We start from the raw sequence: 26188 nt of genomic DNA, 5'->3' as shown, positions 1-26188 counted from the left end.
AGCTGACAAGGTAAAAATCTGTCATTCTGCCCCTGAACAAGGCAGTTAACCCACTGTTCCTAGGCCATCATTGCAAGTAAGAATTTGTTCTTAACTGGCTTGTCTAGTTAAATAAAGGTTAAAAAATAAATAGAAATGCTGTGGGGATGTTTTGGGATAGTCAGGAATGAGGAATGAAGCAAAGTACAGAGAGATCCTTGACTAAAACCTGCTCCAGAGCGCTCAGGACCTAAGACTGGGGCGAAGGTTCGCTTTCCAACAGGACAACGACCCTCAGCAAACAGCCAAGACAACGCAGGAGTGGCTTTGGGACAAGTCTCTCCTTGAGTGGCACAGCCAGAGGCCGGATTTGAACCCGATAGAACATCTCTGGATAGACCTGAAAATAGCCATGCAACAACGCTCCCCATCCAACCTGACAGAGCTTGAGAGGATCTGCAGAGAATAATGGGAGAAACTCCCCAAATACAGGTGTGCCAAGCTTGTAGCGTCAGTGCTTTAACAAAGGGTCTGAAAACTTCTGAATACTCTGTCAGGTTAATACATTTGCAAAAATGTCTAAAAACCTGTTTTTGCTTTTGTGTGTAGTTTGAGATTTTTAAAAATATATACATTTTAGTATAAGGCTGTAATGTAACAAAAGTCAAGGGTTCTGAAAACTTTCCGAATGTACTGTATGTAACTAGCAACATCGCTAAAGCTTAGATCTGTATAAGTAAATATTTGTGTGGTCTCTGACACCCAAAGTCAGTATCTACTTGCTATTTAGCAATAACATTTAAGTTTGTAATTTTTGTTTAATACCTCTTCCATGGAGGTTTTCATATTGATCTAGAACAAGACAAAAACAGCAATGCCTTTCCTAAGAGCCTGAAGCATGCTCTAAGACACCTGTATTTATTTGTTTTTGCCATAAAGAGCTTACATTAAGGCCATTCTTCTGAAAAAGTGGTCAAAAAAAGATCCAAGTCCTTGATTTTTCAATTACTTCGAAAGTTTTCACTGTCATTCTGGGATGTTGTGTGTAGATGGGCTTTGAATTCAGGCTGTAACACAACACAATGTGGAATAAGTCTAGGTGTATGAATAATTTCTGAAAGCACTGTATACAAATGGGGAGAAATACCATCAAATGAAATTTTATTGGTCACATACACATGATTAGCAGAAATGTTTGTGCTTCTAGTTCCAACAGTGCAGTAATACCTAACAAGTAATCTAACAATTCCACAGATACCTAATACACACAAATCTAAACAAAGGGATGGAATAAGAATATATACATGTAAATATATGGATGAGCGAAGACCGAGCGGCATAGGCTAGATGCAATAGATGGTATAAAAATACAGTGTATATACATATGGGATGAGTAATGCAAGATATGTTAACATTATTAAAGTGACTAGTGATCTATTTATTAGAGTGGCCAATGATTTAAAGTCTGTATGTAGGTAGCAGCCTCTCTGTGTTAGTGACGACTGTTTAACAGTCTGATGGCCTTGACATAGAAGCTGTTTTTCAATCTCTCGGCCCCAGCTTTGATGCACCTGTACTGGCCTCACCTTCTGGATGGTAAGCGGGGTGAACAGGCAGTGGCTCGGGTGGTTGTTGTCCTTGATTATCTTTTTGGCCATCCTGTGACAACGGGTGCAGTAGGTCTCCTGGAGGGCAGGTATTTTGCCCCGGGTGATGCGTTGTGCAGACTGCACCACCCTCCTGGAGAGCCCTGCGGCTGTGGCAGTGCAGTTGTCGTACCAGGTGGTGATACAGCCCGACAGGATGCTCTCAATTGTGCATCTGTAAAAGTTTGAGGGTGACAAGCCAAATTATTTATTCAGCCTCCTGTGGTTAAAGAGGCGTAGTTGCACCTTCTTCACCACACTGTCTGTGTGGGTAGACCATTTCAGTTTGTCAGTGATGTGTACGCCAAGGAACTTAAAACTTTCCACCTTCTCCACTGCTGTCCCATCGATGTGGATAGGGTGGTGCTCCCTCTGCTGTTTCCTGAAGTCCACGATCATCTCCTTTATTTTGTTGACGTTGAGTGAGAGGTTGTTTTGCTGACACCATACTCTGAGTGCCCTCACCTCCTCCCTATAGGCTGTCTCGTTGTTGGTGATCAAGCCTACTACTGTTGTTTAATCTGCAAACTTGATGATTGAGTTGGAGGCGTGCATGACCATGCAGTCATGAGTGAACCGGGAGTACAAGAGGGGGCTGAGAACGCACCCTTGTGGGGCCCCAGTGTTGAGGATCAGCGAAGTGGGGGTGGCCCGTCAGCAAGTCCAGGATCCAAATGCACAGGGCGGCTTTGAGACCCAGGGCCTCAAACTTAATGATGAGCTTGGAGGGTACTATGGTGTTGAATGCTGAGCTGTAGTCAATGAACAGCATTCTTACATACGTAGGTATTCCTCTTGTCCAGATGGGATAAGGCAGTGTGCAGTGTGATGGCGATTGCATCGTCTGTGGATCTATTGGGGTGGTATGCATATTGAAGTTGGTCTAGGGTGGCAGGTAAGGTGTAGGTGGTATGATCCTGGACTAGCCTCTCAAAGCACTTTATGATGAGTGCTATGGGGCAATAGTCATTTAGATCAGTTTACCTTTGCCTTCTTGGGTACAGGAACAATGGTGGCCATCTTGAAGCATGTGGGGATAGCAGACTGGGATAGGGAGAGATTGAATATGCCCTTAAACACACCAGCCAGCTGTTCTGCGCATGCTCTGAGGATCCGGCTAGGGATGCCGTCTGGGCCGGCAGCCTTGTGAGGGTTAACATGTTTTAAATGTTTTACTCACATTGGCCACGAAGAAGGAGAGGGAGAGGCCGCAGTTGCGGGCCATGTCGGTGGCACTGTATTACCCTCAAAGTAGGCAAAGAAGGTGTTTAGTTTGTCTGGAAGCGAGACGTCAGTGTTCGTGACGTGGCTGGTTTTTCCTTTTTGTAGTCCGTGATTGCCTGTAGACCCTGCCACATACGTCTCGTGTCTGAGCCGTTGAATTGCGACTCCACTTTGGCCCTATACCAACATTTCGCTTGTTTGATTTCCTTGCGGAGGGAATAACTACACCGTTTTTATTCGGCCATATTCCCAGTTATCTTTCCATGGTTAAATGCGGTGGTTCACACTTTCAGTTTTGTGCAAATGCCGCCATCTATCCACATCTCCAATGTACTTCCTTATAAACTGACTCACCGAATCAGCGTACAAATCAATATTATTATCTGAGGCGATGTCCCAGTCCGCGTAATCAAAAGAATCTTGAAGCGTGGATTCCGATTGGTCAGACCAGCGTTGAAAACTTCTTGTCACAGGTACATCCTGTTTGAATTTATGCCTATAGACAGGAGAAGTAATATGGAGTCGTGGTCAGATTTGGCAAAAGGAGGGAGGGGGAGAGACTTGTATGCATCGCGGAAGTTAGAGTAACAGTGATCCAGTATTGTGCTACAGTCAATATGTTGATAGAATTTAGGTAGCCTTGTTCTCAAATTTGCTTTGTAAACTTCTTACGGCTGAAATCCCGTTAACGGGATCGATTTGACAACAGCCAGTGAAAGTGCAGGGCACCAATTTCAAACAGAAATCTCATAATTAAAATTCCTCAAACATACAAATATTATACACCATTTTAAAGATAAACTTGTTGTTAATCCCACCAGTGTCCGATTTCAAAAAGGCTTTACGACGAAAGCTTACCATGTGATTATGTTAGGTCAGCGCCTAATCACAGAAAAACACAGCAATTTTTCCAGACAAGGAGATGGTCACAAAAAAACAGAAATAGAAATAAAATGTATCACTAACCTTTGATGATCTTCATCAGATGGCACTCATAGGACTTCATGTTACACAATTATATCCAAAAATCTCAGTTTACATTGGCACGTTATGTTCAGTAATGTTTTGCTTCCAAAACATCCGGTGATTTTGCAGAAAGCCACATCAATTTACAGAAATACTCATCATAAATGTTGATGAAAATACAAGTGTTATGCATGGAATTAAATATATACTTCTCCTTAATGCAACCACTGTGTCAGATTTCAAAATAGCTTTACAGCGAAAGCACACCATGGAATAATCTGAGTACAGCGCTCAGAGACCAAAACAAGCCATACAGATACCCGCCATGTTGTGGAGTCAATAGAAGTCAGAAATAGCATTATAAATATTCACTTACCTTTGATAATCTTCATCGGAATGCACTCCCAGGAATCCCAGTTCCACAAGAAATGTTTGTTTTGTTCGATAAAGTCCATAATTTATGTCCAAATACCTCCTTTTTGTTCGCGGGTTTAGTTCACAAATCCAAATTCACAAGGCCAAAGCACTAAGTCCAGACGAAAAGTCAAAATAGTTCCACTACAGTTCGTAGAAACATGTCAAACGATGTATATGATCAATCTTTAGGATGTTTTTATGTTTTAGAAATGAAAGGGAACGCAGCTCGCTCTCACGGCCATGCGCGAGACTTAGCTCATGGAATTCTACTAGACACCTGGTTCAAACAGCTCTTATTCACTCCCCCTTCACAGTAGAAGCCTGAAACAAGGTTCTAATGACTGTTGACATCTAGTGGAAGCCTTAGGAAGTGCAATCGGACCAAATTTGACACTGTGTATTGGATAGGCAAAGACTTGAAAACCTACAAACCTCAGATTTCCCCCTTCCTGGTTGGATTTTTTCTCAGGTTTTTGCCTGCCATATGAGTTCTGTTATACTCACAGATATCATTCAAACAGTTTTAGAAACTTAAGTGTGTTTTCTATCCAAATATACTAATAATATGCATATCTTAGCTTCTGGGCCTGAGTAGCAGGCAGTTTACTCGGAGCACCTTATTCATCCAAGCTACTCAATACTGCCCCCTAGCCATAAGAAGTTAAAATCCCAGCTAAAATAAATGCAGCCTCAGGATATATGGTTTCCAGTGAAGTTCCTTGAGGGCCGTCGTGGTATTGGCTTAAAGGGGGGATATACACGGCGGTGACAATAACCAACAAGAATTATCTTGGACATAATATGGTTGGCATTTGATTGAGTTATTCTAGGTCAGGTGAACAAAATGACTTGAGTCCCTGTATGTTTTTATGATTACACCATGATTTGTTAATCATGAAGCATACCCTTCTTCACAGAGAAATGTTTATTTCTGTCGGCGCGACACATAAAGAATTCCGGTGGCTGTTCCGACTCTGACAACATATCCCGAGGAAGCCATATTTCCGTGAAACAGAGTATGTTACAATCCCCAATGTCTCTCTGGAAAGCAACCCTTGCCCTAATTTAGTCTACCTTGTTATATACTCGGAAGCGGTGGGTGGTGTCCACGCCTCTGAAGTCTGACCAGAAGGCCGCTCCATCTACCTCTTCTGCGCCGATGTTGTTTTGGGTCGGCCTCTGGAATCAGATCAAATGTCCTGGGTGGTGGTGCGAACAAAGGATCCACTTTGGGAAAGTCGTATTCCTGGTCGTAATGTTGGTAAATTGATGTCAATCTGATATCCAATATTTCTTCCTGGCTGTATGTAATAACACTTAATATTTTCTGGGCTAGCAATGTAAGAAATAATACATAAAAAAACTAAATACTGCATAGTTTCCTAAGGACTAGAAGCGAGGCGACCCTCTCTGTCGGCACCATCATGTCTTTAAAAACCGTTAATAAATTCCTTATAAATAGTCTTGTGAGTTAGACATTAGATTTTTTTCATTTTAGTCATTTAGCAGATGCTTTTATCCAGAGCGACTTACAGTAGAGTGCATCATTTTTTATTTTTTATTCTGGGCCCCCATGGGAATGGAACCCAAAAACCTTGGTGTAGCAAGCGCCATGCTCAACCAACTGAGCAACAATAACGCTGTTATAGCTGGTTTATAAGTACATTAGTAGTACATTGCTATGATCAAACACCTTATTCATTGTCTTATTAACCTTTAATAAATAATTTTAAATAGTGTTTATAAATGCGTAAATAACTATTTAGAGATTGCATATTGACATTTACAAATGTAGGAACAATGATTAATAAATGGCAAATAAACACTTTACAAACTGTTTATAAATGGTTTATTAAGGGACCTTAATATAAAGTGTTACCTGATGTAAAAGCTATGTACATCTGTAGATCCTGATAACAGGTCGTCTTCAGCTAAAAGGTACTGAGATGTACAGAAACGAGTACTGGAAGGAAGAGGCAGACACAGACTCGAACATACCTTTTCCCAGATTGAAGATGAAGGGTTTCTTGCGGTCCATACTGGAGTCAAACTTCTTCCCATTGAGAAGTTTGCCAGTGTAGTGCACTGCTACCTTGTCCCCGATCATGGGTCTGTCCCCATCCTCTCCCTGTTTTTTCACCACCTGTACAAAGAACAGATGTCAGCCCTAAGATCAGCTCAGCTCAGCATGCTAGTTAGTACTTGTTTTCTATAGCTAGACAGTAGCTAGGTTTCCATCCAATTGGCGAAAGATTTTCATGCAAATATTCTAGAATCCGCATAAAGAAAATATGCGTTTCCACCAATTGGACTTGTTGCGAAGAAAAATCACTGCGTAATCACTTAGTGCCCTTAAAATTACATTTAGCATAAGTTTTCATGTACCGAATACAAATCTAAAGTTCAATGTGTTTCCATATAATTTTCAACTCTACCGATAGTTTTGTCACAAAAACAGTTGCATTAAATAGCAAATGTGCCTAACATTGCTCTGGTCTTGGCACATGCTCTCTAGCCAACAGTTCGCAGATACAGTGCGGGTAGGCTAGTATACATGATGAGATTATTATGGATAAGAGCAAGAATATTTTTATTTGTCAAATGGCAGTCAAGCATCGATCATCATGTCATCAGAATAAGACCCTTGATATTTATTGGAATGGAGCATCAAGATCACTGTGCACTTTAACCACACTGAAGTTCATCATTTTACCTATAGCCTAATAAACTGCAAGGTTTCCCGAGTTGTAGTGGGAGGACCACACACCATAGCATCGTGTGACTCCAAATGTACTTTGATATGATTGTCATTATAACAATATTTGTGCATAAAAGCGTTTCCACCACCATTTCTCGCATTACTGATTTTACAGACACAAAAAGATCACACAATGTCAAATTAACAAATTATCTGTCGGCATTCATAAAATTGTACCGAAACGTCCTGTATCCATCACAGCTGTAGTGATTTAAAAAAAATATGATATGACTTTATTCATGTGAAATATTTATCTTTCATGTACCCCTACTAGTATTTTTAATCCTCACGGTATTTCTTGCCGTGCTCTGTTCTTCTTGCCACGTTTAGAGGAGGATGTGCTCAAAACAAAGGAACACTTGAGTGGTGGCAGAATTATGAAAGAAGAGTATCTCTGAAGTCTCTCTGAATAACATGCCAAAGGGAACACATTGTGTGTGTGCTTCAGGTCTGGCTTAAAAGAGGATGACAACAGTAGAACACATCCTAACACTGAATAGATCCCTTTCATAACCAACAACGCATGTTTATGGAATGATAAGCAACGCAGAGTATGAAAAGTAGATCCTAATCCTGAATCCTGAATCCTAATAATAATTTGAGCTACGCTCCTTTATGTCAAGCCTGAGTTTGTCCTTTACAGAGGATGGTGGGATGAGGTTAAAGCCTACCTTGCGAACTCCCTCGTCTTTGTTAGGAGTGACGTCAATGCCCTTAACGGCAGAGACCACAGCAGGAGACTGGTCATCCATGGACTGATCCTTATCTGTGGTCATATCTGCACCTGAGAATGCCACTCTAACCCTGCACAAAAGAGTCACACACAAACATTGTTAGAACTGGGATATGCACCAATGTAATAACACACTCACAAAACCCCACCAACACACAAAGCCACCAGTAGAAAGGCCTCTCAGAACCACCTGACTCTCACTTTAAATGTAATCAATGATATTCATATGACCTTTAGGTAGGTACATTCTTAACTATATTATACAGTATCTCTGACATCATGTGAGTCAGGGAATGGCGCTTCTAACATCTCAACTCTGTTTCTTCTTCATTCTGATAAAATGCATGAGCTGACGCACACCCAAAAATGTATGTTGAGGTGCTGACTAACGAAGAATAAACTCTGCTCCGTCCCTCTTTGTGAGGCATGCAGCACAGTACGTTCTTGGTAGACTGTTGTCATTGAAGAGCCAAACATATTTTCTGATGAGGAGCTAGAGAAATTGCCTCAATGGCTGCCTTATCTCCCAGCCCACAGTACATCGTGTTAACTCACGGTACATCGTGTTAACTCATGGTACATTGTGTTAACTTTCTGCAGTCATACCATCACACTAATGTCAAGACACCAGAAAACGTACACATGTGGAATCTCAATTTGAGTCAGTTTACTACATCAGGAAAATAATCCGGAAGCAACAGGAAATGCAACATTTTTATGTGGATTATAATTCATTGTAGGAGATGATACCTTTTTTCATAAGGGAAAATCAAGTCTGAAATTTCAAAGTGGAAATTACAAACTCCAGACGCCTTTTTAAACTTCAAATACACTTCAAGTTAAAAAATATCCTGCATTGCAGGAAAGTTCTCCTGCAACAAGGTGATCAAATTAAGATCTTACATCTGTAGGTCTTCATGTACAGTATCTATGCTGTTTCATTGCAGTATACTATTCCCACATTCACTATTGACAACGCCAAAATGTTAAATTCAATCAAAACTGCAATGTGGTAAGCGATTTACACAGTAGCTCTTTTTCTTCCATGGCCAAATAAAAATATTTTTGTTCCTACTTCATTCTGAAAACTGGCACTTGATGAATGAAATATGAGAGATGATGGTGCAACAGTGCAGTCAATCTTTGTGATGCTGCACAGTGTGTTCTGGGACACCGTTGACAAGCCAAAAGAGCTTTCTGATGATGAGCTAACATATAATATTATCCTGATGTCTTTCAATGGCAGCCTTCATGAGTTGTATCTGTCAATCCACAATACATCATGTTAACTCATGGAATTTGTTGCTGTCATACCATAATACTAGCATCAACTGTGCAGTGCACATAGTTTAGAACTAACTGTAAAAACTCCTCACATTAATTGAATGAAAATTCCACACACAAAAAAAGACAGGGGGCTGCGGGTGGGTGTGCTACGCCAGAGCCTGTTGCATCTTTAGAGATAAGATACAACTTAATTTTTCCCTCAAGGCAATAAGATTAGGGCCTGGTCCCATGCCTTAGGACATCAGAAAATTAGGTAGACGCAATCAGGGTTAAAGTCATCATTCATCTTTCATCAACTCCAGATTTGAGTTCAGTCCACCATGACACTATGTGACTACCTAAAGAACGCTATGGTATTAAAATGCTGCTTTGCTGTCATATTTGCCAAGTTAACGTGTATTGTGTCAATGTTGATTTTGGAATGTCTATATCTGTTTATAGCTTTAGCCTGCCCGTGAACTAGGGCTGGGCGATATGATGATATATATTGTGTGACGATAGAGCATAATATGAAACGATATAAAAACGTATATCGTTTATTTCGTTGTGTTGAAAAATCACACTCTTTACAGCAATATTTTTCCTCAATTGGACAATGCTTTTCGTGCCGTGTGGAAGGAAATTTGCAACACAAACAAACATGGCGGAGGACACAGAGCATGGAGACACGGAGCTCGTACCTAAAAGAGGGGCTACTTTGGTCGCATGGACGTGGTTTGGGTATGAAAAGTCTGACACGGACCAGTAAACCGTCCTTTGCAAAATATGCCGCAGGCCGGTCCCGACAACAGGCTCAAACACCACTAACCTCTTACCACCTACTCAAGAATCATGTTAAACAGTACGGAGAGAGTCTACGGGTGAGACCCAAAAGGCCCAAGAGGCTTTTGCCCGCGACACACCATATGGCAAAGAATCACAAAGATGGAAGGAGATAACAGCTGCCGTTACAACTTAAGTCTGCAAAGACATGGCCCCAATTTACACGGTCAAGAAACGGGGGTTTTGTGAGTTGATGCTAACACTTGAACCAAGGTACCAAATGCAAATTGATATGTGACGCATTTTAACCAGGTAGGCCAGTTGAGAACAAGTTCTCATTTACAACTGCGACCTGGCCAAGATAAAGCAAAGCAGTGCGACAAAAACAACAACACGGAGTAACACATGGGATAAACAAACGTACAGTCAATAACATAATAGAAAAATCTGTATACAGTGTGTGCAAATGAAGTAAGGAGGTAAGGCAATAAATGTGCAAGTATAAATACTGGTGTGCAAAAGTGCAGAAAAACAAAAACAAATATGGGCATGAGGTAGGTAGTTGGTTGGATGGGCTATTTACAGATGGGCTGTGTACAGCTGCAGCGATCGGTAAGCTGCTCTCACAGCTGACGCTTAAAGTTAGTGAGGAGGATATAAGTCTCCAACTTCTGTGATTTTTGCAATTCGTTCCAGTCATTGGCAGCAGAGAACTGGAAGGAAAGGCAGCCAAAGAAGGTGTTGGCTTTGGGGATGATGTAACGGCTCTCCTCTTCGTCTGATGATGAGGAATAGGAATCATCGGACCAACACGCAGTGTGGTAAATGTTCATAGTAAATTTAATTAAATAAACTGAACACTGAATGACAAAAAACAAAGAGAGTGAACGACACGAAACAGTCCTGTAAGGTGAAAAAACACAAAACAGGAAACAACTACCCACAAACAAGGTCAGGACGTGACAGATGACCAGTGAAAAATACCTGCTGGAGCGCATGCTACTGGTGGGTGTTGCTATGGTGACAAGTGAGCTGAGATAAGGTGGAGCTTTACCTAGCAAAGACTTATAGATGACCTGGAGCCAGTGGGTTTGGCGACAAATATGTAGCGAGGACCAGCCAACGAGAGCATACAGGTCGCATTGGTGGGTAGTATATGGGGCTTTGGTTACAAAACGAATGGCACTGTGATAGCAAATTGGATGCAGTCTGAGTAGAGTGTTGGAGGCTATTTTGAAAATGACATCGCCGAAGTCAAGGATCAGCAGGATAGTCAGTTTTACGAGGGTATGTTTTGCAGCATGAGTGTTGAAGGCTTTGTTGCGAAATAGGAAGCCAATTCTAGATTTAATTCTGGATTGGAGATGCTTAATGTGAGTCTGGAAGGCGAGTTTACAGTCTAGCCAGACACCTAGGTATTTATAGTTGTCCACATATTCTAAGTCAGAACCGTCCAGATTAGTGATGATAGTCAGGCGGGCAGGTGCAGGCAGCGATCGGTTGAAGAGCATGCATTTTGTTTTACTAGCAGTTGGAGGCCACGGAAGGAGTGTTGTGTGGCATTGAAGCTCATTTGGAGTTTTGTTAACAGTGTCCAAAGAGGGGCCAGATGTATACAGGTGTTGTATGTGTAGAGGTGGATCAACAAATCACCCGCAGCAAGAGCGACATCATTGATATATACAGAAAAAAAGAGTCGGCCCGAGAATTGAACCCTGTGGCACCCCCATAGAGACTGCCAGAGGTCCGGACAAATGGCCTTCCGATTTGATACACTGAACTCTATCTGACAAATAGTTACTGAACCAGGCGAGGCAGTCATTAGAGAAACCAAGTCTGTTGAGTGTGCCGATAAGAATACGGGTGAAAGAACACGGTCGAAAGCCTTGGCCAGGTTGATGAAGACGGCTGCACAATGCAGTCTTTTATCGATGGCAGTTATGATATCGTTTAGGACCTTGAGCGTGGCTGAGGTACACCCGTGACCAGCTCGGAAACCAGATTGCATTGCAGGGAAGTTACGGTGGGATTCAAAATGGTTGGTGATCTGTTTATTCACTTGGCTTTCGAAGACTTTGGAAAGGCAGGGCAGGATGGATATAGGTCTGTAACAGTTTGGGTCTAGAGTGTCTCCTCCTTTGAAGAGGGGGATGACCGCGGCCGCTTTCCAATCTTTAGGGATCTCAGACGATATGAAAGAGAAGTTGAACAGTCTAGTAATAGGGGTTGCAACAATGTCGGCAGACAATTTTAGAAAGAGAGGGTCCAGATTGTCTATTCCAGCTGATTTGTAGGGATCCAGATTTTGCAGCTTTTTCCAAACATCAGCTGTCTGGATTTGGGTGAAGGAGAAGCAGGGGGGGCTTGGGCCAGTTGCTGCGGGGGTGCGGAGCTGTTGGCCGGGGTAGGAGTAGCCAGGTGGAAAGCATGGCCAGAAATTCTCGATTTATCAGTGGTAGGGTGTTTCCTAGTCTCAGTGCAGTGGGCAGCTGGGAGGAGATACTCTTATTCTCCATGGACTTTACAGTGTCCCAAAACTTTTTGGAATTAGTGCTGCAGGATGCAAATTTCTGTTTGAAAAAGCTAGCCTTTGCTTTCCTAACTGACTGTGTGTATTGGTCCCTGACTTCCCTGAAAAGTTGCATATCACGGGGACTATTCGAAGCGAGTGCAGTATGCTTATTTAAGATGGAGAGGAAAGCACTTTTAAAGAACAATCAGGCATCCTCTACTGACAGGATCGGGTCAATATCCTTTCAGGGTACCCGGGCCAGGTTGATTAGAAAGGCCTGCTCGCAGAAGTGTTTTAGGGAACGTTTGACAGTGATGAGGGGTAGTAGTTTGACCATGGACCCATAACGCACGCAGGCAATGAGGCAGTGATTGCTGAGATCCTGGTTGAAAACAGCAGAGGTGTATTTAGAGGGCAAGTTGGTCAGGATGATATCTATGAGGGTGTCCATGTTTACGGATTTGGGGTTGTACCTGGTAGGTTCCTTGATAATTTGTGTGAGATTGAGGGCATCTAGCTTAGATTGTAGGACGGCCGGGGTGTTAAGCATATCCCAATTTAAGTCACCTAGCAGTACGAACTCTGACGATAGATGGGGGGCAATCAATTCATATATAGTGTCCAGGGCACAGCTGTTAGCTGAGGGGGTCTATAACAAGCGGCAACAGTGAGGGACTTATTTCTAGAGAGATGGATCTTTAAAAGTAGAAGCTCGAACTGTTTAGGCATAGACCTGGATAGTATGACAGAACTCTGCAGGCTATCTCTACAGTAGATTGCAAATCTAGCAGTTCTGTCTTGATGGGGATGTACATTTCAGAATTTTTGGTGGCCTTCCTAAGCCAGGATTCAGACATGGCTAGGACATCAGGGTTGGCGCAGTGTGCTAAAGCAGTTAATAAAGCAAACTTCGGGAGGAGGCTTCTGATGTTAACATGCATGAACCCAAGGCTTTTACGGTTGCGGAAGTCAACAAATGAGAGCGCCTGGGGACACACAGGGCCTGGGTTAGCCTCTACATCACCAGAGGAACAGAGGAGGAGTATGATGAGGGTACGGCTAAAGGCTCTAAGAACTGGTTGTCTAGTGCTTTGGGAACAGAGAATAAAAGGAGCAGATTTCTGGGCGTGGTAGGATAGATTCGGGGCATAGTGTACAGACAAGGGTATGGTAGGGTGCGAGTACAGTGGTGGTAAACCTAGGCATTGAGTCACGATGAGAGAGGTTGTATCTCTGGAGGTGCCAGTTAAGCTAGGTGCGGTCTCCGCATGTGTGGGGGGTGGGACAAGGGAACTATCTGAGGCATGTTGAGCAGGACTAGGGGCTCCGCAGTAAAATAAAACAATGAGAGCTGCCCTAAACAATGGTATATGATGCATATTGACATGTTAATTGATGTCAATTAGCCTATCAGAAGCTTCTGATGATATAATTTTCTGTAACTTTCCAAGTTGTTTAAAGGCACAGTCAATTTAGTGTATGTAAACTTCTGACCCACTGGAATTGTGATACAGTGAATTATGAGTGAAATAATCTGTCTGTGAACAGTTGACTTAAGTCATGCACAAAGTAGATGTCCTAACAGACTTCCAAAACTATAATTTGTTAACAAGAAATTTGTGGAGTGGTTGAAAAACGAGTTGGAATGACTCCAATCTAAGTGTATGTACACTTCAGACTTAAACATATACAAACTCATCAAAAAAAGTTATGTCCTCTCACTGTCAACTGTGTTTAAGTTAAGCAAACTTAACATGTGTAAATATTTGTATGAACATAACAAGATTCAAGAACTGAGACAAACTGATGTTCCACAGACATGTGACTAAAAGAAATAGAATAATGTGTCCCTGAACAAAGGGGGGGTCAAAATCAAAAGTAACAGTCTGATGTGACCACCAGCTGCATCAAGTAATGCAGTGCATCTTCTCCTCATGGACTGCCCCAGATTTGCCAGTTCTTGCTGTGAGATGTTACCCCACTCTTCCACCAAGGCACCAGCAAGTTCCCTGACATTTCTGAGGGGAATGGGCCTACCACTCACCCTCCGATCCAACATGTCCCAGACGTGCTCAATGAGATTGAGATCCGGGCTCTTCGCTGGCCATGGCAGAACACTGACATTTCTGTCTTGCGGGAAATCACGCACAGAACAAGCAATATGGCTGGTGGCATTGTCATGCTGGAGGGTCATATCAGGATGAGCCTGCAGGAAGGGTACCACATGAGGGAGGAGGATGTCTTCCCTATAACGCACACCGCCCCAGACCATGACGGACCCTCCACCTCCAAATCGATCCTGCTCCAGAGTACAGGCCTCGGTGTAAAGCTCATTCCTTTGACGATAAACGCAAATCCGACCATCACCCTGGTGAGACAAAACCGCAACTCGTCAGTGAAGAGCACTTTTTGCCAGTCCTGTCGGGTCCAGCGACGGTGGGTTTGTGCCCATGGGCGATGTCGTTGCCGGTGATGTCTGGTGAGGACCTGCCTTACAACAGGCCTACCACCCCTCAGTCCAGCCTCTCACAGCCTATTGCGGACAGTCCTGAGCACTGATGGAGGGATTGTGCGTTCCTGGTGTAACTCGGGCAGTTGTTGCTATCCTGTACCTGTCCCGCTGGTGTGATGTTCGGATGTACCGATCCTGTGCAGGTGTTGTTCCACGTGGTCTGCCACTGCGAGGATGATCAGCTTTCCGTCCTGTCTCCCTGTAGTGCTGCCTTAGGCCTCTTTAGTGTCCTAAGTTTTCATAAGTGTGACCTTAATTGCCTACCTTCTGTAAGCTGTTAGTGTCTTAACAACCGTTCCACGGGGGCATATTCATTAATTGTTTATGGTTCATTGAACAAGCATGGGAAACCGTGTTTAACCCCTTTACAATGAAGATCTGTGAAGTTAATAAGATTTTTATGAATTATCTTTGAAAGACAGGGTCCTGAAAAAGTGAAAAATATATATATATTGGGACTGTATTTATTTTGTTTGCAACTATAGTTTGTGTTTTCTATTTCCTTTTTTTGATTTTATACATTAATATTTAAAATTGTTACATGCTTAATTGAAAATGTGCACAAAGGTTCTAAATAACAGGAGAAATAATCAAACATGAATAAGTACCTTTTATTTGTTGAGTATAATTCAAAATGTAATAAGAAATAGGCCTCTACACGTGGTCATTTTTTAAAAACTATTTATTCATTTGATTTTACAGAAAATGTGCTATATCGTGATATGTATTGTTATCGTGTACATTGCTCTGTTACTGGCACATTCGTTACAGCGATGAGACCAAAGCGCAGCATGATGAGAATACATCTTCTTTAATGAAACAAAGAAACTTAAACAAACTTATAAAAACAACAAAACGAACGTGAAGCTATAATAATTGTGCTGACACAGGCAACTAAACATAGATAATAACCCATGAAATACCCAAGGAATATGGCTGCCTAAATATGGTTCCAATCAGGGACAACGATAAACAGTTGCCTCTAATTGAGAACCAATCTAGGCAACCATAGACATACATAACACCTAGACTAGTAAACACCCATACACATACAAAACCCCTAGACAGGAACAAAAACACATACATCACCCATGTCACACCCTGACCTAACCAAAATAATAAAGAAAATGAAGAATTCTAAGGTCAGGGCGTGAAAGTTACTCATGTTTTGTATTGTCATTAGCACATATACATGATCCCAATTTAAGCTCCAAGATGCAGGCAATTAGAAAAAACTAAAAAAGTTTACAGTGCTGATTTATTGGCGCATTGAACCATGTCGTGCATCGTAGTTCAAAAAAACTCCATGGATAGTGGTAAAACATGAAATCATATCTGACTTCCGACATCGTTATGCACCTTCGCCATTCACTACCTACACTTTCCCCTTGGCCCTAAACCTTTAATATTTCTCGATCTGAAGAGTCTGGATAGGTACTGTATACGCAGTGTGGTGGTGGAGCTTCCACCATATTGCTTAAACCTTACAAATCTGCAAACATTGAATGGTTAGAGCCAAGGGAAAGGGAGCAAATTGGGAGCAGCTGACACAGTTGATCTGTTGGCCCTCTAGATACCCAGTGACCTACTTGCTTCACTGCTGGTCTGGACAATCCATACCAGACATGATGAACTAAGTTCAAGGCTTTCATATACTTTTTAGCAAGTAGTTCTTAAAATAGTAATCACGAGCCAAAAGTGGTCCCCGAAAAATGCGTACTACGTCACATATGTGCAGGTATGTGCACCACGTAATTGCTCTCTCTCTCTTGCTCTGCTGTGTGTGCATCTTGCTAGCTGTCACTCAAATGACGAGGGGCTGAAGCTCATTGGATGAAACGCTAGTTGCTAGGGGTCTGGAAAATGTAGGGGAAATGGTGCTGCACAGCTTCCAGAAAACAGTCACTTTCAGACTAGGGATTTCGTGGATAGTTGAGGTAAAACAATAATTCTGCTCACATATTATGCATGTATAAACTACACATTGACACATCCAGCCCAAAGTGGGAGGATTAAAAAATACATACTAGTCGCCAAAGTACTGTAACATGTCTTTAAATGGCTTTCTACTAATCATTGTGGTCCATCTCTCCTCCTCCATCTCTTCCACCCCTCTACAACCAACCCCCTCCTCTGAAACATCTTCTCTGCCTCTTTCTTTACCCCTCGCTCACACATTACCCTTCCACTCTTTCTGATCAAATCAAAGTTTGTCACCTACACAGTTTTGCAGATGTTATGGCAGGTGCAGCGAAATGCAATATACAGTGCCTTGCGAAAGTATTCGGCCCCCTTGAACTTTGCGACCTTTTGCCACATTTCAGGCTTCAAACATAAAGATATAAAACTGTATTTTTTTGTGAAGAATCAACAACAAGTGGGACACAATCATGAAGTGGAACGACATTTATTGGATATTTCAAACTTTTTTAACAAATCAAAAACTGAAAAATTGGGCGTGCAAAATTATTCAGCCCCTTTACTTTCAGTGCAGCAAACTCTCTCCAGAAGTTCAGTGAGGATCTCTGAATGATCCAATGTTGACCTAAATGACTAATGATGATAAATACAATCCACCTGTGTGTAATCAAGTCTCTGTATAAATGCACCTGCACTGTGATAGTCTCAGAGGTCCGTTAAAAGCACAGAGAGCATCATGAAGAACAAGGAACACACCAGGCAGGTCCGAGATACTGTTGTGAAGAAGTTTAAAGCCGGATTTGGATACAAAAAGATTTCCCAAGCTTTAAACATCCCAAGGAGCACTGTGCAAGCGATAATATTGAAATGGAAGGAGTATCAGACCACTGCAAATCTACCAAGACCTGGCCGTCCCTCTAAACTTTCAGCTCATACAAGGAGAAGACTGATCAGAGATGCAGCCAAGAGGCCCATGATCACTCTGGATGAACTGCAGAGATCTACAGCTGAGGTGGGAGACTCTGTCCAAAGGACAACAATCAGTCGTATATTGCACAAATCTGGCCTTTATGGAAGAGTGGCAAGAAGAAAGCCATTTCTTAAAGATATCCATAAAAAGTGTTGTTTAAAGTTTACCACAAGCCACCTGGGAGACACACCAAACATGTGGAAGAAGGTGCTCTGGTCAGTTGAAACCAAAATTGAACTTTTTGGCAACAATGCAAAATGTTATGTTTGGCGTAAAAGCAACACAGCTGAACACACCATCCCCACTGTCAAACATGGTGGTGGCAGCATCATGGTTTGGGCCTGCTTTTCTTCAGCAGGGACAGGGAAGATGGTTAAAATTGATGGGAAGATGGATGGAGCCAAATACAGGACCATTCTGGAAGAAAACCTGATGGAGTCTGCAAAAGACCAGAGACTGGGACGGAGATTTGTCTTCCAACAAGACAATTATCCAAAACATAAAGCTAAATCTACAATGGAATGGTTCAATAATAAACATATCCAGGTGTTAGAATGGCCAAGTCAAAGTCCAGACCTGAATCCAATCGAGAATCTGTGGAAAGAACTGAAAACTGCTGTTCACAAATGCTCTCCATCCAACCTCACTGAGCTCGAGCTGTTTTGCAAGGAGGAATGGGAACAAATGTCAGTCTCTCGATGTGCAAAACTGATAGAGACATACCCCAAGCGACTTACAGCTGTAATCGCAGCAAAAGGTGGCGCTACAAAGTATTAACTTAAGGGGGCTGAATAATTTTGCACGCCCAATTTTTCAGTTTTTGATTTGTTAAAAAAGTTTGAAATATCCAATAAATGTCGTTCCACTTCATGATTGTGTCCCACTTGTTGTTGATTCTTCACAAAAAAATACAGTTTTATATCTTTATGTTTGAAGCCTGAAATGTGGCAAAAGGTCGCAAAGTTCAAGGGGGCCGAATACTTTCGCAAGGCACTGTAATAACAATACACCCATAATCCCAAAATGTTTAATTAAAAATAAAAAGAGAGAAATAAATTAAGGCATATCAGAACGACCAATATCAGAATGACCAATGTCAGAGTCTGGAATATAAATACATATATATATATATATATATATATATATATATATACAAACATAAAACCAGTCAAAGGTTTGGACACACCAACTCATTCAAGGTTTTTTCTTTATTTTTACTAGTGTCTACATTGTAAAATAATATTTAAGACATCAAAACTATGAAATAACACATATGGAATCATGTATTAACCAAAAAAAGTGTTAAACAAATAAAAATATATTTGAGATTCTTCAAAGTAGCCACCTTTTGCCTTGATGACAGCTTTGCACACTCTTGGCATTCTCTCAACCAGCTTCATGAGGAATGCTTTTCCAACCGTCTTGAAGGATTTCCCACATATGCTGAGCACTTGTTGGCTTCTTATCCTTCCCTCTGCCGCCCAACTCATCCCAAACCATCTCAATTAGGTTGAGGTCGGGTAATTGTGGAGGCCAGGTCATCTGATGCAGCACTCCATCACTCTCATTCTTGGTCAAATAGCCCTTACATACTCTGGAAGTGTGTTTTTGGTCATTGTCCTGTTGAAAAACAAATGATAGTCCCATTAAGCGCAAACCAGATGGGATGGCGTATCACTGCTGTAGTAGCCATGCTGGTTATGTGTGTCTTGAATTCTAAATAAATCACAGTGTCACCATCAAAGCATCCCCACACCTTCACGCTATCTCCTCCCTGCTTCACAGTGGGAACCACACATGTGGAAATCCTCCGTTCACCTACTCTGTGTCTCACAAAGACTCTGCAGTTGAAACCAAAAATCTCAAATTTGGACTCATCATACCAAAGGACAGATTTCCACCGGTGTAATGTCCATTGCTTCTGTTTCTTGGCCCAAGCAAGTCTCTTCTTATTATTGGTGTCCTTTCTACAGCAATTCGACCATGAAGGCCTGATTCACGCAGTCTCATCTGAAAAGTTGATGTTGAGATGTGTCTGTTACTTGAACTCTGTGAAGCATTTATTTAGGCTGCAATCTGAGGTGCAGTTAACTCTAATGAACTTATCCTCTGCAGCAGAGGTAACTCTGGGTCTTCCTTTCCTGTTGAGGTCCTCATGAGAGCCAGTTTCATCATAGAGCTTGATGGTTTTTGTGACTGCAGTTGAAGAAACTTTCAAAGTTCTTGACATTTTTCAGATTGACTGACCTTTATGTCTTAAAGTAAATGATGGACTGTCATTTCGCTTTGCTTTTTTGAGCTGTCCCTGCCATAATATGGATTTGGTATTTTACCAAATAGGACTTATCTTCTGTATACCACCCTTACCTTGTCACAACACAACTGATTGGCTCAAATGCATTAAGGAGGAAAGATATTCCACAAATTAACTTTTAACAAGGCACACCTGTTAATTGAAATGCATTCCATGTGACTACCTCATGAAGCTGGTTGAGAGAATACCAAGATGTGTTATTTCATAGTTTTGATTAGTGATGCACCGATATTACATTTTTGGCAGATACCGATATCCTAAATTTTCCTTGCCAAATAAAACGAAACAGATATTTAAAATATTTGCGGCCTTTTAGGCATTCTAGTACAATTAAATAGTTAACACACACACACACACACACGTACACAGCGGTCTAAGGCAGTGCATCTCAGTGCACGAGGCATCACTACAGTCCTTGAATCAAATCCAGGCTGTTTCACATCCGGCTGTGATTGGGAGTCCCATAGGGAGGCGCACAATTGGCCCAGCATCGTCCGGCTTTGGCCGGGGTAGGCCGTCATTGTAAATAATAATTTGTTCTAAATGACTTGCCTAGTTAAATAAAGGTTACACACACACACACACCACATTGACCAAAAAGTTATTTTGTTGACATTTACGTACGTCCCCATTACCTGTAAAACATAATCAAAAACTATTTATTTCACTTACTTGCTGTGCTGTTTCGTTTTTCATTTGTTCAGTCATTTCATTCTCAACCAGGATTTCTATGGAAAGCCGTTTGGGTCTTTGCTATGGAACACCGTTTAGGTCTTTGCATGTCAAAAAATATACAATTTAACACTATTTGACGTGTCAATTAAGCTTGCTGACCAATCAGGACCTGAATATGACTGCACGTCACATAATAATTTAGCACGTTCATTCATTTTTTTACGTAGTTATTACACATTGATTACACTATCACTCGTATTTTATATGTCACAACGATTCATCGATACATATGCTATGATGCTGGTAAAGTTGTCTCGTGCACCTTCAGTGCTGGTCATAAAAAAAAAGTTAGCTAGCTCATATACGCAAACAATGTTCTTCCCCAAAAACATAGCAAAACAACAATCTGCTTCAGTAGGTATAGTTGGCTAGCTAATTATATTGCTAGGTGTCATCTAAAATTACCAGAATTTATAACACGGAACCCAAACCGGCTGCGCGCGTGCACCATCGTGCACCATTGCGCGCCATTGTGCATACATTTATTTTGATCCTCTACACCCAACACGATCACGACACGCAGGTTAAAATATCAAAACAAACTCTGAACCAATTACATTAATTTGGGAACAGGTCGAAAAGCATTAAACATTTATGGCAATTTAGCTAGTTAGCTTGCACTTGCTAGCTAATTTGTCCTATTTAGCTAGCTTGCTGTTACTAGCTAATTTGTCCTGGGATATATACATTGAGTTGTTATTTTACCCTAAATGCACAAGGTCCTCTACTCTGACAATTAATCCACACATAAAACGGTCAACCGAATCGTTTCTAGTCATCTCTCCTCCTTCCAGGCTTTTTCATCTTTGAACTTATATGGTGATTGGCATCTAAACTTTCATAGCATTACTACACCGACAGGCAACACAGTTCGTCTTTCAAATCACCCACGTGGGTATAACCAATGAGGAGATGGCACGTGGGTACCTGCTCTATAAACCAATGAGGAGATGGGAGAGGCAGGACTTGCAGAGCGATCTGAGTCAGAAATAGAAAGGAGTTCTATTTTAGCCCTTGGCAATGCAGATGCTCGTTGACGCGCGTGAGCAGTGTGGTCAGCCTGTAAGACAGTTCTTATTTGATTAATGGTGGTCGGACCCATCTATGTGACACTAGCCACAATAAGGATTAGCCACAACAGTGACTTTAAGGTTAGCCTTCAAAATAAAAGTATGGCATAATTCTACTATTTATATTAATTTGCATCACTGTCAATGACATACTTTTATTTTGAAGGCAAACCACAAATTCCACTATTATACATAATCTTTATTGTGGCTAGCTTCACAACACATAACCAGGTCCGGTCGAGCATCAAGTAGCTGGCTAGCTATTTATTTTCATGAACTGAAGTTCAATTTCAATAGGCGAACAACAAGTGGAAACCTGGCTAATACTTACAAGGATTCCTAAATCATTGCTAAGAATAATGAAAATGACTGCAGTTTCTACTGGTCATTGTTTTCAGGCTGGTTGTATTGGTGCTAGCTAGGTACCAAGCGAAAGCTATCTACCCCAGAAGTTGCGGTCGAACAAATTATGCTTTATTACCAACGCAGTATTGAAAACGCATAGTTTGTGGCCGGTGTTTGCTTGTTTGCAGACTTTTTTGTGCAGATTTGACAGTGCTACTGTATCTTTTTTGACACACAAAGACCCAAACGTCATTACTTCATGTACCTACGTTATATAGGTATGCACATCAGCTTAGACATTGGTTTTGCACATCGGCGTTAAACTAGACATCGGCCGATACCGATGTTGGCATTTTTAGCTAATATCGTCCGATTACGATATGTTCACTGATATATCGTGCATCCCTAGTTTTGATGTCTTCACTATTATTCTACAATGTAGACAATTGTAAAAAATAAAGAAAAAGTATTGAATGAGTAGGTGTGTCCAAACTTTTGACTGGTACATATGTGAATGGTGTGTATAGACAGTATGTACAGTATATGAATAGGAAGGGTATGTACAGCAGTAGTTATATAGGACGAACCATGACTACAATTCAGTATATACATATAAAGTGGTAAAACAGTATGTAAACATTATTATAGTGACAGGGGTTCAATGACTCTGTAGGGCAGCGGTCTCTAAGGTGCAGGATTGAGTACCAGATGGTAGCCGGCTAGTGATAGTGTCTCAGGTTCAGGGAAGGGTACTGGGCAGTGGCCGGCTAGTGATGACTGTTTAACAGTCTGATGGCCTGGAGATAGAAGCTGTTTATCAATCAATCGTCAGTCCCAGCTTTGATGCATCTATACTGTCTCCGCCTTCTAGATGGTAGCGGGGTAAACAGGCCATGGCTCAGGTGGAGAGTACCTATTGGTATACTGGTGCATATTGTACAGAGGTACTTGTGAGCGCGCACACGCACACACAGGAGGCTGGTGGGAGGAGCTACAGGACGACGGGCTCATTGTAATGTCTGGAATGGAATTCATGGAATGGTATCAAACAGATCAAACATATGGAAACCGCATTTGACTGCGTTCCATTTATTCCATTTCAGACATTACAATGAGCCCATCCTCCTATAGCTTCTTCCATCTGCCTCCACTGACACGCACTCTCGCTCTCATACACACATACTCACACACATTTGATGCTTAATTTAGATCTGTAGGAATCTCACATTTGTTCCCGCATACAGTATGTCAGAATGATATAAGGAGCCTGTGATCACTTGTCATTGTTAACATAACAACAATAACCATAGTAATAAATCTTCAAATTATTATTGTTTTCTGTGACTCTGCATTTCCTCATATGGATATCACTTCTAAGAAATGTTGGAACGGAACATCATGTTCTGGGAGCTGTAAATGTATAGTTTCCACATTGACAGAGCCAAATGCATAAACACACACACACACAACTAACATGTAAGAACCATAAGCTGATTTAATGATCTAATAATATAATTATGAAATAAACCTGTGTAATAGCCTGTATGACTCTGTCCATCTCTGTCTGTCCACCTCTGTCGATCTCTGTTTGTGTCCACCTTCGCAGTAGTGTGTGTTTCCATCTGTGTGGGTAAGTCTGTCTATGTGTCTGTGTCTGTGTTTGTCTGTGTGTGTGTGTGTGTGTGTGTGTGTGTGCCTGTGTGTGTGTGTGTGTGTGTGTGTGTGTGTGTGTGTGTGTGTGTGTGTGTGTGTGTGTGTGTGTGTGTGTGTGAGTGTGTGTGAGTGTGTGTGTGTGTGAGTGTGTGTGTGTGTGTGTGTGTGTGTGTGTGTGTGTGTGTGTGTGTGTGTGTGTGTGTGTGTGTGTGTGTGTGTGTGTGTGTGTGTGTGTGTGTGTATGGTTTTACTATCCTTGTGGGAACCAGAAATTAGTAAAACAAGGACAATTCTGATGTGTGGGAATATTTTCCCAGTACCCACAAGGAAAAAGGCTATTTTAGGTTGGGGGTTAGGTTTAGGATTACAATTCAGGTCAGTGTTAGAGGTTAGGTTCAGGGTTAAGGTCAGGTTTAAGGTTGTGTGTGTGTGTGTGTGTGTGTGTGTGTGTGTGTGTGTGTGTGTGTGTGTGTGTGTGTGTGTGTGTGTGTGTGTGTGTGAACACTATGACTCTTCCGTTCCAAATTCCTGGCACAATCTGATGGTGTTCACCAATCTGAAACCCACTCAGTCACAACACAGCATCGGTGGCGATATCCAAATAGGCTCCCCGCAACACAAATAGAGAATAACACACATTCCGTCTTCTTTTAATGGGGGAAATGCAGGGATTGACGCAGATGTACTAAAACATCTATTATTTTAATTTCTGAAATGTCAAATCTGAGTTTGGAAGGCGTTAAAATGTTTGGTAACACAGGCTACGGAACATTAATAGCGGAATGTAACTGTTATTAATTATGTACCACAGTATTTTTCGGAATCCTTGTGAATTTGTCTTTAAGTTCATATTTATGATGAAGAAATATAAACCATCTTGGTATGTTATTATCAATGTAAGTTACAGCTGTGTTACAGCCGGTAGTGCGTTAGTTCGTCTCGTAGCCCTTGCCTGCAGTCAAATGACCTAGTGGCCTCATGGGTGGAATGTTATTTTTTTCATAATTTCATAATTAATCTACTTTTTTTTTCTTTTTTTATCCAGTGTTTCTATGTCAAACAATGTTATATTTCTGTATTCTGTGATGTATATAAAGTGTAATATTGGGATGCAATCTCAAAATGTAATACATTTCAACTCTATCTGACATGATACATGTCTTTTTTTTAAGCCCTTAACCATGTGTGAGGTGTATACTTTTGTTTCAAAGTAGATTTGTTTAAGAATCAAGAAACACTCTGTGTGACCCTGATTTAGTACACTGCAGTAAAAGGTTATTCAGAGAGAGAGTGGAACAGAGACCCTGTGGATAAATGCACGGACGGAACACAACAAAGCAGAGAACATTCAGTCCTGAGAGCTCGAGCAGCACAATCACTACACAGATGCATAATGTGCCTCCAAGCTCTCTATCACAAGTCAATGCTACACACTAATCCACATATAAACATGCAGTAAACCATTGTGTGGCCAAGCAGACCTTGGGAGGAAACCTTGGTCTGATAATAGAGGGTACAGTATGTACACATAATCCCCAACACATAACAAGCCTTGAACGTGTGCTGCAATAAATGCTTTGGTTGCCTTCAACCTGCAACCTTATCCAGCAATCACAATGCAAAGGAAATTACAGATTAACATATTTAACAGTGTCCTAGTTTTCTATCCGTTTTGCCCAGTCTTCCAGTCAATAATTAGACTGAAACAATGATTGGATAAAATCATATTGTTTTTAACAATAGTCACACCTATTATACTATGCTTCACTGCATAAGCAACAGTTCTGGAGAAACATGTTGAATAAATGTAAACATCTAGCATACAAAGTCTGCTATATTGCTATTTCTTAAACTATATGTAATAAGCCTATAATAAGAAATAGGGCTAAATATTCATTTTAGGTCAATTATAGATTTTCCTTGAATTAAATAGAAATCGTAATTGATATATTATTCTCTCTCGCTGTGTGTGTGTGTGTGTGTGTGTGTGTGTGTGTGTGTGTGTGTGTGTGTGTGTGTGTGTGTGTGTGTGTGTCTGTGTGTGTGTGTGTGTGTGTGTGTGTGTGTGTGTGTCTGAAGAGAGAGTGAGAAAGAAAGAAAAATAATGAAAAGAGTAAATCGGTTATAATAGCATTGGATTACAGCCTTCAATGGATGTAAATTCATCTCACTCGCATTAAAAACATTGACACGTGATAAATTAAGGACTAGAACATGAGCATGAGATCTAACCTACATTTATCTGGAAAATAACCATAGAACAGAACTTAATTGCACTGAACACTGATTCTACACATTAGCCAAATTACTGGAATCATATGTTTTAAAAACTGGACTTATTAAAAACATATTGCTTATTATCTACTTTTTCATCTTATTCTGGGG

The 26188-nt window shown here is 41.3% G+C and overlaps 1 protein-coding gene across 2 annotated transcripts in view; it reads right to left on the bottom strand.

Annotated features, from left to right (window-relative positions):
* fkbp5 (FKBP prolyl isomerase 5) overlaps positions 1–26188 on the bottom strand; it is a 46824-nt gene that overhangs the window by 19954 nt on the left and 682 nt on the right. For both annotated transcript variants that reach the window (XM_021610304.3, XM_036983904.2), the window contains exons 2-3: positions 7662–7794; positions 6231–6375 (exon numbers count right to left, since the gene is read on the bottom strand). In XM_021610304.3, coding sequence (XP_021465979.3) covers positions 6231–6375; positions 7662–7766 — 250 coding nt within the window. In that variant the 5' untranslated portion in view covers positions 7767–7794. The remainder of the gene's footprint in view (positions 1–6230; positions 6376–7661; positions 7795–26188) is intronic.

Source organism: Oncorhynchus mykiss, chromosome 7, assembly GCF_057628025.1.
Source record: "Oncorhynchus mykiss isolate SJ-2025 chromosome 7, ASM5762802v1, whole genome shotgun sequence".
NCBI classification, from domain to species: Eukaryota; Metazoa; Chordata; class Actinopteri; order Salmoniformes; family Salmonidae; genus Oncorhynchus; species Oncorhynchus mykiss.
The sequence above is the reverse complement of the archived record's forward strand: the minus strand, read 5'-3'. Positions and strand labels throughout refer to the sequence as shown.